Genomic DNA, 13,689 nt, shown 5'->3' on the forward strand with positions numbered 1-13,689 from the left:
AATCCATTTATTTAATTTAATTACTTTCCATTGATAATTTATATTAAAAAATTTGACAGATCTACATTTGTTTCAAATATCTAGTTTTTAATGATTAATTTTAAAAGTTATCTTTTATTTAGTTTCTATAATTTATATTATATTTGAGTAAAACAAACTTGATTTAAGACATTTCCACGTTCTGGAGATTTATATTTAAAATATATGTATATTAATTTATATTTATATAATTACCTTCCACCGAAACATTATATTAACAATAATTACCTTCCACCGAAACATTATATTGATAATAATTACCTTCCACCGAAACATTATAATCACAATAATTACCTTCCACCGAAACATTATATTGACAATAATTACCTTCCACCGAAACATTATATTAACAAAGACTTTACAAAATCATTTTAATTTTAAAACACAATATATGTGGCTCCGACGAGTAATATTCAAATCAGCAAAGATTTTCCATTTAGAGAAATAATAATAAATCAATAAATCAGCAAACAAGACAAAACAATCTCACCTACTCTAACATACACGCTTAGAATCTCTTGGATATCTGCTTGTAAAGAACTCTTACATATAAAACAAACAATAATTTAAACGACCAATAATTTTTTAAACTTCAAACGCTTAGAGGAGGTGATTCTCTGTTAATTGTCCAGTGGTTCGACAAAAGTTCCGCTTTTTTTTAGCAAGATCACAAAAATGTCGATTACAGCTGAATCCGATTCTGCAAGAGGCCCACACAGCACAGATGTAATGGCGGACCGACCGATACGTGTGTAAATACGAACAACCGACAGAGAATCGACATAAAAAGATAAAGGTTGCTGCGGAAAAAGACTCATCCGCGGTGACTGCTAAATCGGGAAAGGGAATTTGTGGCTGTGCAGTTTTACCCTGTTACAAACCCTCGTTTAGCTGATTTGTAGCCGGTTTTGAAGAAAATGTCTCAAATACATCCACAGGTGGAAAATTTATCCGTTCAAGCTGTTGTGGACCAGCAATTTTGCAGTGAGACGGCTACTACATTGACGGTTTGGAACAAATCTCTGTTATTTTCAAATGAGGGTTTCACCGTCTTCGATTCCAATGGAGATCTTCTCTTCAGAGTGGATACCTATGCCCTCTCTAAAAATCAGCTTACTCTTATGGACGCCCAGGGCAAGCCGCTTCTCACACTGCGCCGCAAGGTACACACGCCATTTCTGCAAATGTTTTCTGAATATTTCGATTTAGGTCATTTTGATAGCATATTTGCGTACCTGACGTTGCAGCTTCCCAGACTTAACGTTTTTTGTTCTGGATATTTCGATTTAGGTCATTTAATAGTATATTTGCGTACCTTCCGTTGCAGCTTCCCAGACTTTACGTTTTTGTTCTGCATATTTCGATTTAGGTCATTTCGATAGTGTATATTTTTGAACCTTCCGTTGCAGCTTCCCAAACTTTACATTTTTGTTCAGTTTATTTCGATTTATGTTGATTCGACGGTTTATTTTCATCCCTTCCGTTTCAGCTTCTCTGTCTTTACATTTTTGTTCAGTTTAATTCGATTTTGACAGTATATTTGCATTTCTTCCGTCGCAGCTTTTCAGTCTTTACATGTTTGTTCTGTATATTTCGATTTCTGTAATTTTCATAGTATGCATTGCTTCCGTTGCAGATTCTTGTCTACATATTTTTGTTCTGTATATACCGATTTTGTGTATTTTGATAGTATATTTAAATACATTCCATTGCAACTTCCCAGTCTTTACATTTTTGTTCTGTATATTTTGGTTCATGCAATTTTGATGGTATATTTGCATACCTTCCATTGCAGCTTCCCAGTCTTTACATTTTTGTTCTGTATATCTCGATCTATGTATTTTTGATAATATATTTGCATAGCCTCCCAGTCTTTACATTTAATTTTGATAGTATATTTGCATACTTCCGTTGCAGCTTCGCAGTCGACACATTTTTATTTTGTATATTTGCATACTTTCCATTGCAGCTTCCCATTCTTCACATTTTTATTCTGTATATTTCGACTTGTGTATTTTTTATAGTATATTTGCATAACTTCCATTGTAGCTTCCATTCTTTACAGTTTCGCTCTGTATATTTCGATTTATGTAATTTTACTAGTATATTTGCATCCGCAGCTTCCCATTATTTACAGCTTTATCCTGTATATTTCCATCTCCATTGTAGCTTCCCAGTCTTTACATTTTTTTGGTTCTGTATACTTCGATTTAGATAACTGTAATACAATATTTGCGTACCTTTCATTGCAGCTTCCCAGTCTTCACCAGAGATGGGAAGGCTTTCTTGGAGACGAGTTGAATGGCCAAAAACCCCTCTTTACTGTAAGAAAGGCATCGATTTTACCAATGAATGAGAGCGTCCAAGTATTCATGAGCTGCGGCTTCTTTTGGAAACCCTGCGCGGATTACGAAATCGAAGGCTCCTTCTCACAGCGATGCTGCACGATTTTCGCAAACGCACCCCGTATGGCTGCTGCAGAGGTCGGTGAACTTCTCCTCTTTTTTTCCTTCGTCTCTACTGTATTTGCGAGAATGAATTTTATTAAATTTCCTTGCTGTTCAGGTGAAACGCAAGTGCGGCAGCGGGGGGATCCTGCTAGACAGAGAAGTTTTCACTCTCTGTATTGAGCGAGGCTTCGATCAGGCTTTCATTATGGGGCTGATTATCGTCTTAGAGCAGATCTGCCCGACTGAAACTGAGCTTCCTTTTGTGAAAATGGTGGTGGACGAGTTGAAATCATCCCATTAAACAGATTTCATCCGGCCAAGATATAATCTGTCCAATGAATCTTTCATTTATGTATATGTGCACAATCTAACATTCCCCTGTTGGGAAAATATTTATCAATAATTTCCCAGCTTTAATATCCATTCATGTTCATTCTCGGCTTCGACATTCGAAGATTTTGCACTAATTTCGTTTTCACTTTCGACATCCTTAGATTGTTGTACAGGCTTCCATTTTCTGTTCTAGAGTTCTACAATTTTTGTTCGCTTATTCTTTGCATTGAATGGAGTTGGGATTCGAACACAGCACTTGTGTCTCCAACCAATGTACTGCGCGGTGTGGCAAACGCCCAACAATTTTGACTTTGTTGTTGAATATTCATGGATGTTGAACTAATTTCATTTTCAGGTTTGGGTTATGGGAAAGATATTGAATGAGATTGTTCAAATCTCTCTAGTAAAAATTTTCAGCTTGGGATTCCTCTGCCTGCGCAAATTGGATGTGTTGTCGTCCAATGCAAATTAAGAAAGAGTCAATTCACGACCTCATATTCAATTCAACGCTCTATTCATTACGTTTTTTCCCAGCTTCTAGAAATTTCATTTATTTGACCATTTGATACTGTTCACTGGGGCCAAGATGTTACGTCTGTCTACGTTAAATCCCTTTGTGTCAATTGAAGTTGGTTTCACTATTGAAGCTAGTGTAATAAATTGAAGATTGTAATACAAATAAATGATTGCTGTTCACTTAAACTAGCAATAAACTAGCAATCGCACATTAGTGTGCAATGGGTACGCCGAAGATATGTGGGAGGGGAACATATAATATGAAATTAAAATTAGAGAAAGGTGTTATCCTAATAATGCTAGAGAGAAGCATTTTTTATATAAGAAGTAGCAATTATAACTTCAAATCAACTTATGGCTGCATTTATAAGAAGCAAAACATGACTAAAACCAAAACTTGGTCAATGCGAATGGTAGATTCAATTGATTGTACATCTTCAAATATAATTAGGTATTATTCTTTTAATCTACATCTTCATTAAAGTTTTCACTATATTAATAAAAATTAAATCATAAGCCAAATTTTCTATTGACATACACTGTAGTCACCTATCAATAAATATGCATGTATCTTCCAGTTATATATTCCATCTTGTTAAGGAGATTTGAGATCGACAGTACATGGAGATTGTCGAGTATTGGATTGTAAAGTACATAACTAAAGCCTAAATCATTGGAATTATAACACAAGACTTGTCACATATCAAGTTAATATCTTTGTGTTCCTCATGAATAGATGATTAATACTATCATAGGATTTATCATTAGTACTCACCTAAGACAAAGCTTAAATGACATTGAAAATAATTAGGATTCCAAACCATTGTAGGAACTTTTTATTAAGATAGTTTTGATGCAAATGTGTGTCATTTCCTCATTATTGATGGTGTTCTTCACATTGCATGTGTCTCCTTCTATATTGAGGATTATGTCTGGGCCCCATTCAAATTTGTTTTCTAATCATATACATAGGGAAGTGGTTCTAATAGCCCGTGGCTATACAGCCATGAAAATGCACTTCCTTTACATTGCTTTTTCAAACTTTTAAAAAAAATTTCCAAGTCCTCTCCTTCGTAAGGAAGTGCATTTTCGTGGTTGTATAGACATTGCCGTTCTAATAGGTGGTTCATCTTATGGAGTTGGAGAAGTAACTATTTTGAAGAAGTGTGACTAAGATATGTGCAATTGTTTTATAAAATATGAGATGTATTGAGTTTATGCTTTGTTTCATCGCTAAATATGGTTTATCAAAATGGTAAGAAAGGTGAAATTTTGGTACTTGGTGCCATAAGGGAAGACCATCTTAAATTTTTTTTAGATAAGTTGTCTCTAACTCTCTTTGTTTATGTAATTTATGCCTAATGTGTACTAAGAGGAGGACTGCAAAAATAAACCATAGAGGAAACAATGAGGATCTAAGTTCACTATAAGACCCACATTTCTTTTTCTCATTTCCGTTTAAATTATGAAATATGGTAAAAATAGTTGTGCAACTATTTTTTATTGTGTAAATCTATTTTTGAAATTGTAAAATTACCTTGCTTACTTGTATGAATTAAGCGACTGAGATAAAGATGACGATTATTAAGGTAATAATAAAGATTTATTATCTCTACTAACTATTTAACATTTGTGAACTCTAAAAATGTATCAAGACCATCTTCACTATTTAATCTTGTGTATCAATGTCCCCTTAGTATCATATTGTTCTCAACATCATTGGTTAGAAAGAAAGATGCTTAAAGAGAAAGAGAGATGTTTAAAGAGTGAGGTTGGTGTTATTGTTATGTTTTCTCTAAAGGGTGACCCAAGTTTTCCAATCACTAGCTCACAAATAGCAACGAGAGGAATGCAAGATGATTGGGTCATTTTCTACCGTTTGATGGTCCATTAAAGTAAAATTTTCATGGAATAATTTCATTCTCAAGTTGTAATGTTGCATTTTCAAAATGAAAACAATTAACAGTGAAAAGATTTCACTCATAAACAATTCACAAAAAAGTAATTGACTATTAAATACGGTTCTTATTGGCTAAGGTTGTAGTTGACAAAAAAAATGAAGATGAGAAATCTCAAAGCATTTTTTTTACTCTGTTAGTTAGAAAGTTTAACGCAAAGTACCCTATCGATCTAGATTATGTTACTCAAATTTCGTGGTTGGGAGATTATTGAGCAATTAAAACCAAGAAAGAGTTGAGCATCTATCAAACAAGATTAACAAATCTTTTTGGAGTTGGGATTTCTTAATACCTTCAAGAAAAAATCCATTTTCAAACTCGTCGACTTTATATCTGCCATAGCCTGTACCACCATATTTCTCAGCAAAACTTAACTTCCCTTAGTCTTTCATATCCAACTTGGTCCTTGGCACTTTGAATAATGCATCTCAATTTGTGTCACATCCCAATATGTGCAATGTGCTATAGATCAAGCAAGATTGGATTGACAAAATGCAGGGGATTTCCATAGAGACAGTATATATAGAGGATCTTTCTCATAATAGTGCTTGCAATACATGTCATTCGAATGGAGATGAAGTCTTGGTGAAGTTAACAGCTAGAATCGAAACCAAATTAAAAATGTTACTATTTCGTATGTATGTATGCCACAAGACAGGTGAATGAATTTGGGCCCAAGAGTTTACAGTCTAATTGAATTTCAAAAGCCCCATTGGGAATCCTCGGGAATTTGGTCCTCATACTGATCCTCTACAATGAGAGATAGTAGTAAGTTGATTGCCCTAGAAATAATCTACACTGTAAAAGGCAATTTCTACAAATCAACTTTGAAATGAAAATAAATTGAACTTGAGTTGAAAGTGCATTTTTGGATAACATATGCTAGATCTAAAAATAGAGTGCTTATACCTTCATAAACCATCTCGATTTACGAAATCTTATGAAGATGCTTGATGTTGACTTGTACATGACTTCGAAAAGAGAACATCATGGAGACATTCACAAATGCATAAATATGCAAATACTTATGCTCGTTAATGCATTGATGTATTTTCTCTATATAGAAATGGAAAATTATGGTTGGGAGCTTGACTTGAACTTGTTGAATATCAAAATGATGGATTATACATTGCTTATATATCTCTCCTAATTTTTTTATGATGTACAAAACTCAAAGTACCTTGATGTGGATTTGATATTCTTTCTCAATCACATTCCTTGAGTTGTCATCTTTTTGAGGATTCTGCCACATTGTTCATGTATGTTGTCCATCATTTCACATTTTTTGAGAAAATGTCCACTGGAGCATTTCTAAATATAATAAGAAAGTCCATAAATTTTTTCATCAAAGCTTTCATTTTATGTACATAACAAAGATCTTGGGGAAAATGATGAATTTAATTTTGCAAATATATGGTCTACTTGTTTGGAAATTTTCTAAGGTTAATTCATATCTATTTTGTGCATATTTTTGTTCTTTCACCCCTCAAAATGACCTCTCTTTGATACCTTATGTCAAACTAATCATATGTTGCAGCTATGCTTCTTCACTGTTCACTATTTTGTACTTCTGGATTACATTTCTTGAGAGTTTTTAAAGCCTTTTAAACAAATCTATTTTGTGTATATAATTAAATTAAATGAGGTCACATTTCCAAGTTTTGCATGCACGATAATCGCACATTGAGACATTCATTTACCAAACTTTATCCAATGACTTCCTCTTTGTATTGTGCGAAACTGGTTTTACACCTAGATTTTTTTTTTTTTTGGAAGTTTATTGTTTCCAAGGAATTCATTTTGTAGATATAAATGTCATCTCGTCATTGCATAGTGCAACATATATTTGAGGTATTTCTATATTGAATATAACTTAATTTTATGTTTATATGTTAATTACTATTGACATCGTGTTGAAGTTTTATTAGGGAAAGTGTTAATAATATCTTTTTCTTCTTCTATTCTATCAAATTTTCCCAGGGCATGATCTCGACCTCATCCCTTTTTGGTGTCGAGGACCTTGCACTCATGAAGACTTGATTCTTGGTTTGCTCTTTATGAGTCATTCAACTTTACCAACAGACCAAGGACCCTTTGATAAATGTCTTTCTTAATGGATAAAGTCAAAGAGTTCTTATGCTCATTAATTTTGGATCAATATCAACATACCCTTTCAAAGATAAAGACACAAATTTTAGTTTGGAAATGCTTCATTTGCATAATAAAGATGCTTGGTGAAAACAAACACATCAAAGTCACAAGTTACTTAGTTGGAATGCCAGCACTGGGCTAGGAAGGATGTTAAGGAAAGAAACATGAGTCACAATGATGCTTATGTGGCCCAAAGTTAGTCAAATGGAAACACCGAATGTGTTGCCCCAACATAACAATTTGCTAGTCTATACGTATGGGTGAGGAGGGAGGTTTAGAGATACAAATATAACACTTTGAGATGGGAGAGATAGGGGAAGAGATCCAATAGCTTTCTAGGCTAACTTTGTGCGTCTAGAGTTTCTAATTTGTGCATTGAAATTTGCTAAATTTTTTGGCGAACCTTCATAGGTGTCTGAAGAGTTTGAAGCTAAGGTTTAGACATTTTTGTATTTATAAAGCTCTCTGTAGAAGTCGTAGAGTGTAAAGCTATCAAAAGTGTCATTTCAAAAAGTTCGCCTAGAATCCATTATGTTCACCCCCCAATAGCCAGTCACCAAAAAATAGTACTTTTTTCACAAATGGACCAATCAAAAACCAAGAAAGCCAAAAAATGACCTACTATTAGTACATGTGTGATCGACTATTAGTACAAGTCTTATTGACTACTAGTACATGTGTTATCATTTTTTTAGGCTTTTTAAAGACGGTAATTGAGAGATGTGGGCAACTAATGGGTCTCTTCTCCTATAATAGAAACACAGAGGGTGAAAAAATGGAAATGTTAGTATCCCTTCTATTTGGAAGAGTCTATCCATAGAGCATCTCCTCTGTCATAAGCATGGATTTCTTTGATGCCATTCTGAGTGCTACAGGCCATTGACGCCTACTCTAGCTGTGGCACCACTAGAAATTATGACCATGCCAAGAGAGAACTCGCTTCCTTCTTTGCCCATGTCACGCATGAGACTGGGGATGTGCGTATATCTTTATTAATTTTAAGCACTAAAAATACAATTGTATCGATTTCCCAAAACACTGTCATGACTGATGGGAATATTGTGCTTTTGCGGCTATGTGTATACTAAAGAGATTGATGGGCACCGAAGGATTATTGCGATTGAACCAACACTAAGTATCCATGTTGCACACAAAAATTACTTCCCCGATAGGGACAACGATGACTCTACTATTCAAATACCCATAGAAAAATCCCACATTGTTGTTTAGTTTCAAGCAAGGCCGAATTGCCAAAGAAAATAGTGCTGGATTTTGAGGGAGAATTCATGAGACAATAGGAGAATTTGTAATTGAGAGATTTGCCAGGCTGGGTGATGGAGAAATTTCCATAAGTTTAAATGTACTCGCAGGACTTAGATTTGCATGACAATTCGAGAAGAGCTTGGGCGGAACAGAGGGTATGAGAACAGGGGAGCGTTTTGTAAGAAGAGGATAGAGCAAGATAAAAAATGGGTGTGGATTGTGTCAAGCAATCGATGCAAGGTTTGCATTGAGTCCATGTCAAATTGCTTCCTATGTCCACACTCCCTGCAATGATTACCCTTGGAGTACCAATTGCCAATTTGATCACAAATTTCCCATTTCCCCTATTCACAGCTGTTCCCAAATCCATCGCCTCCATTTTTCCAATGAGTCTGCCATTAAAGCTCTCCAACCTCTTCTTGCTTCTTTTCACTGCTTGTTCTAGCCATTCAATCCAACTAATGTTATGTGTTGAGAAGAATATTTGTGCATGCTATTGTCCGAGACCCAACACTCAGTGCTGATGGTAATCGTATAGGGTCCATGAAATGAGCTCGCAGATAACCCTTATCTGGCGTGCAATATCTAGTCTCTGAACACGTGTACATGTACCACCGCAACGGTAATGTGAGCAGTTGAGGATTTTGCATGTCCCGATTAATTAATTGCTGACGACAATGGTTTGGACATGTTTAATGGCTGAGATTGATTTGATGGTCGTCCAACCTTCTTGGTGACTTTCGACCGTGGATTGTATAAATCAGGGCTCTCATCTCATATAGGAATGCCTTCGGCGTAATAAGTGATGGAATGCATCAAAGTTCTTGGTTGAAGTGGATGTATTTTAAAGTACGTTGAAATAGAGATGAAGATAGAGAAGGGAAGGATGAAGAAGTATAATGAATAGTGATTAAGAGAGAGAGGGAGGAGCGATGAAGAATTTTTAGATAAGAGATCAATTTAGTGAAGAAGTTGTAGATAGAGAATGAATGGAACACAACACACAAAGGTGAAGCATCTGACTTTGCGAGAGATCAACCATCCTAATATTAGTTGGCATGTGTACACTTTGTTCCAATACTTCTATGAAAGAAAAGACATGTGGGTAAGTGCACAAAGTTGTGGTGCCAAAAGGGGGGTATAAGTGGACACCTTTTACGCTCAAAATTTTCAGTTATGACAAAAACAAAAGTCGTAGTCCTTCGAATCAAGTTTCTAAACTACTAATTTTTTTTCAAAATGGTTTAGTTTTAGGTCCTCAAAAAAGGGGGCCACAAAAAGTGGTACTGTTTATTCCAAAAAAACATAACACAGTACAAAGTGTGGCCCCCCTAAAATTTTAACTTTTTTTTTGAAATTCTTTAATCGCTCTGGTCAAAAGTTAACACTATGTAGTTTATCCCAGATTTTTCGGGTAATTTTATAATGTGTAATTTTTTTAATGAATTTTTTAACTAGACACATCCCAAAAACGTGAAATATCTGTGTGCTCTCCCTAGAAATAATTGAAAACTAATCTAAAATCAATTTTTTTTTTTTTTTCAAAGTGTGTAGAATGGAGTCTAGTTTCTAAAAAATTAAGTTATTACAAAATTCAATGAACGAGCTAAAATCTATAGCCCAATTAGTACGTGGTGGTTTTTGACAAAAAATGAACATACATTCAAAAGAAATTATAGATGAAAGACTTGAAATAGTTTAAATTAAAAATAAATTATATGGTTAGATAGCTAACACAGAGACCTATAATGCTATGTAACCTGATCTTATTGAGACCCAACCATGAGAAATCTTGAAGGGGAGCACAGAAGGAAAAAAATCATTTTTTGTATGTTTGCTGGAAAACATGTCTCAGGCCTGTTCATCAAATCCAAACCTTTGGGTTGGATCTCCAAGGAAAAACCAAGCCTTAGGCTTGGGTTTAATTAAGGTTTAAATAGCGTGTGCGCCCTATAGCGCGCACACGCTATTTAAACCTCAGTTTTAAATAGCGCGTGCGCGCTATAGTGCGCACACACTATAGTGGACATGTGCTATTAAGATCTAAGTTGCAAAAGAGAACTATGTGGGGGGGGGGATAGGGGAATGGCTATGTGTGTGCATGAAAGAGATAGAGAGAAAGTAGGGGATAGGAGAGGGGAGAGTGTACAAGATGGGAGAGAGAAAGTGAGAAAGAGTAGGGGTGGCAAAGAGAGTATATGATGAGAGAGAGAGAGAGTAGGGGTGGCAAAGAGAGGAAGTGAGAGAGAGAGTAGGGGTGGAAAAGAGAGAGTGTGAGATGGGGGAAAGAGATTAAAGTAGGGGATGGGAGAGAGAGGAAGTGTGAGAGAGAGTACAGGTTGGGAGAGAGAGATTAAGAGTAGGGGATGGGGGAGAGAGAGAGTAGGCAATGGGAGACGGAGCGAGAGAGGAAGAACTTGAGAGAGAGGAGGATGAGAGTGCATGTGTGTGAAAGAGAGAGAGTATGGAATGGGAGAGGGGGAAGACAAAGTAGCTCAAGAGAGAGTAGGGGATGGAAGAGAGAGTAGGCAATGGGAGAGGGAGTGGGAGAGGGAGTGGGAGAGGGGGAGAGGGGGGAGTAGAAATGTGTGTAAGAGAGAAAGAGAGAGAGAGAGAGAGAGAGAGAGAGAGAGAGAGAGTAGGGGATAGGAGAGAGTGTGAAAATTTAAGAGAGACTAGAGGGTAGCAGAGAGAGAGAGAAAGTGGAGAGGGAGAGAGGGAGAGAGAGAGAGTAGGTAGTGGGAGAGGGAGAGCAAGTGAGAGAAAAAGTAGGCGATGGAAGAGGAGAGAGGGGGGATGGGTGTGTGTGTGTGTGAAAGAGAGAGAGTCAAGAATGAGAGAGGGGAGTGAGAGATAGAGAGAGTAGGCAATGGTAGAGGGATGGGAGAGAGAGGGAGAGAGTGAGAGAGAGAGAGAGAGAGATAGTAGGCGGTGGGAGAGGGAGTGGGAGGGAGAGAGAGGTGGAATGGAAGCATTTAAGAGAGATAGAGTAGGGGATGAGAGAGAGTAGGCAATGGGACAAGGATTGCGAGAGAGAGAGAGGGGGGGGAATGGGAATGTGTATTTATTTATAAGAGAGATAGAGTAAAGGATGGGAGAGAGTGTGAGAGTTTGAGAGAAAGTAGTAGGGGATGGGAGAGAGAGTGAGAGTAAGGGATGGGAGAGAGAGAGAGAGAGAGAGAGAGAGAGAGAGAGAGGAAGAAAGAGAACTTGAGAGAGATAGATAGTAGGCGGTAGGAGAGGGAGTGGGAGAGGGAGAGGGAGAGGGAGAGAAATAGGGGGGATGGGAGTGTGTGAGACAGATGTAGAGAGTAGGGGATGGAAGAGAAGAAGAAGAGTGGGGGGATAAGAGTGTGTGTATCTATGAAAGTGAGAGAGTAGGGGATGGGAGAGAGTGTGAAAGTGTGAAAGTAGGGGGTTGCAGAGAGAGAGTACAACGATGGGGGAGAGAAAGTAGGTGGTGGGAGAGGAAAAGAGAGAGGGGGGATGGGAGTGTGTGTGTAAGAGAGATAGAGCAGGGGATGGGAGAGAGTGTGAGAGTAGGGGGTGGCAAAGAGAGAGAGTACGACGATGGGGGAGAGAAAGTAGGCGGTGGGAGAGGGAAAGAGAGAGGGGGAATGGGGGTGTATGTGTAAGAGAGATAGAGTAGGGGATGGGAGAGAGTGAGAGTGTGAGAGAGTAGGGGATGGGAGAGGAGAGAGAGTAGGGGATGGGGGAGAGTGTGAGAGTGTGAGAGAGTAGGGGATGGGAGACGAGAGAGAGAGCAGGGGATGGGGGAGAGAAAGTAGGCAGTGGGAGAGAGAGTGGGAGAGGCAGAGAGAGCTTGTACAAGATGGGAGAGAGAGAGTAGAGAGGGAGAGAGAGAACTTGAGAGAGAGAGTTAGTAGGTAGTAGTAGTGTGAGTGTGAGAGAGAGTGGGGGTGGTAGAGAGAGTACGACGATGGGGGAGAGAAAGTAGGTAGTGGGAGAGGGAGAGAGAGGGGGAATGGGAATGTGTGTAAGAGAGACAAAGTAGGGGATGTGAGAGAAGAGAGAGAGTAGGGGATGGGGGAGAGAAATTAGGTGGTAGGAGAGAGATAGGGGGGATAAGACTGTGTGTGAAATATCTAAAGAGCCAGGGATGGGAGAGGAGAGGGGGTGAGAGAGGTAGAGAGAGTAGGTGGTGGGACAGGGAGAGTGAGAGAGAGTAAAGGATGGGAGAGAGTAGGAAGAGAGAGAGGGAGGGGATGTGAGAGAGAGTAGGAAGGATAGAGAGTAGGGAGGATGGGGAGTGATGTGTTTTGAGATAGTGCGTACGCGCTATAATGCATATACACTATCTCAAATCACCAAAAAATGGTCAAAACCCAACCTTGGGGCCCATTTCATCCATTTTTAACTTTTGGTCTGTTATGCTCTCTGTTATTTCGACAGAAAACACGAGTTTCAACATAGCAAACACTATGTCAACACTTTTGGAAGCTACCAAACACCAAATTCAATCATTAGATACGTGATTTGAAGAATTTTTGAATATTCCTTTAATAGAAAAGGTTAGTGCAATCCATTTTAAATATTGTTTGTCGATATATAGATACAAATTTGATTATAATTTGATATGTTATGTAATATATAGTGAATTCATTGAAAATTGTATGTTTGAATGAAATGTTATTTCGAAATGGTTAGAAATTTGACAAGTCGTTTGATATATATTGTGTATTCGTTCAAATAATTATAATTTTTATATTTAATTAAATAATTTGTAATTTACACATTTTAAGTAATTTGGATGTTTGAATAATTTGACATGTAGAAATCATCATCATGCCAAGGAAGAAACCAAAGATTCAAACAAATGTAGATAGGGAGAGAGATTTGACAATTAAAAGAGATAAAATGAAATTACTACGTGAATAAAGAAAATTGCAAAGCAATGATGAAGAATCGAATTTTGAAGAGGATCAAGAACCATTAGTACAAAGAAACAAGGAGGAAGA

General features: G+C 37.2%; 1 protein-coding gene across 1 annotated transcript; it reads left to right on the top strand.

Moving 5' to 3' along the window:
* Positions 1-477: 477 nt before the first annotated feature.
* Positions 478-2,912, top strand: LOC149574983 (protein LURP-one-related 5-like). The gene is made up of 3 exons (XM_089814826.1): positions 478-1,202; positions 2,292-2,522; positions 2,605-2,912. Exons 1-3 carry the CDS (start codon positions 957-959, stop codon positions 2,788-2,790), a joined length of 663 nt encoding a protein of 220 aa, XP_089670952.1. The 5' UTR covers positions 478-956; the 3' UTR covers positions 2,791-2,912.
* Positions 2,913-13,689: the final 10,777 nt, after the last annotated feature.

Source organism: Cupressus sempervirens, chromosome 2, assembly GCF_028749045.1.
Source record: "Cupressus sempervirens isolate cs-2001-9-10 chromosome 2, ASM2874904v1, whole genome shotgun sequence".
NCBI classification, from domain to species: domain Eukaryota; kingdom Viridiplantae; phylum Streptophyta; class Pinopsida; order Cupressales; family Cupressaceae; genus Cupressus; species Cupressus sempervirens.

Excerpts from the sequence above, each read along its gene's own strand:
- LOC149574983 (XM_089814826.1), top strand. The coding sequence starts at position 957 with ATGTCTCAAATACATCCACAGGTGGAAAATTTATCCGTTCAAGCTGTT. Across the intron at positions 1,203-2,291 it reads TTCTCACACTGCGCCGCAAG|CTTCCCAGTCTTCACCAGAG; the intron begins GTACACACGCCA and ends CTTTCATTGCAG. Across the intron at positions 2,523-2,604 it reads CCCGTATGGCTGCTGCAGAG|GTGAAACGCAAGTGCGGCAG; the intron begins GTCGGTGAACTT and ends CTTGCTGTTCAG.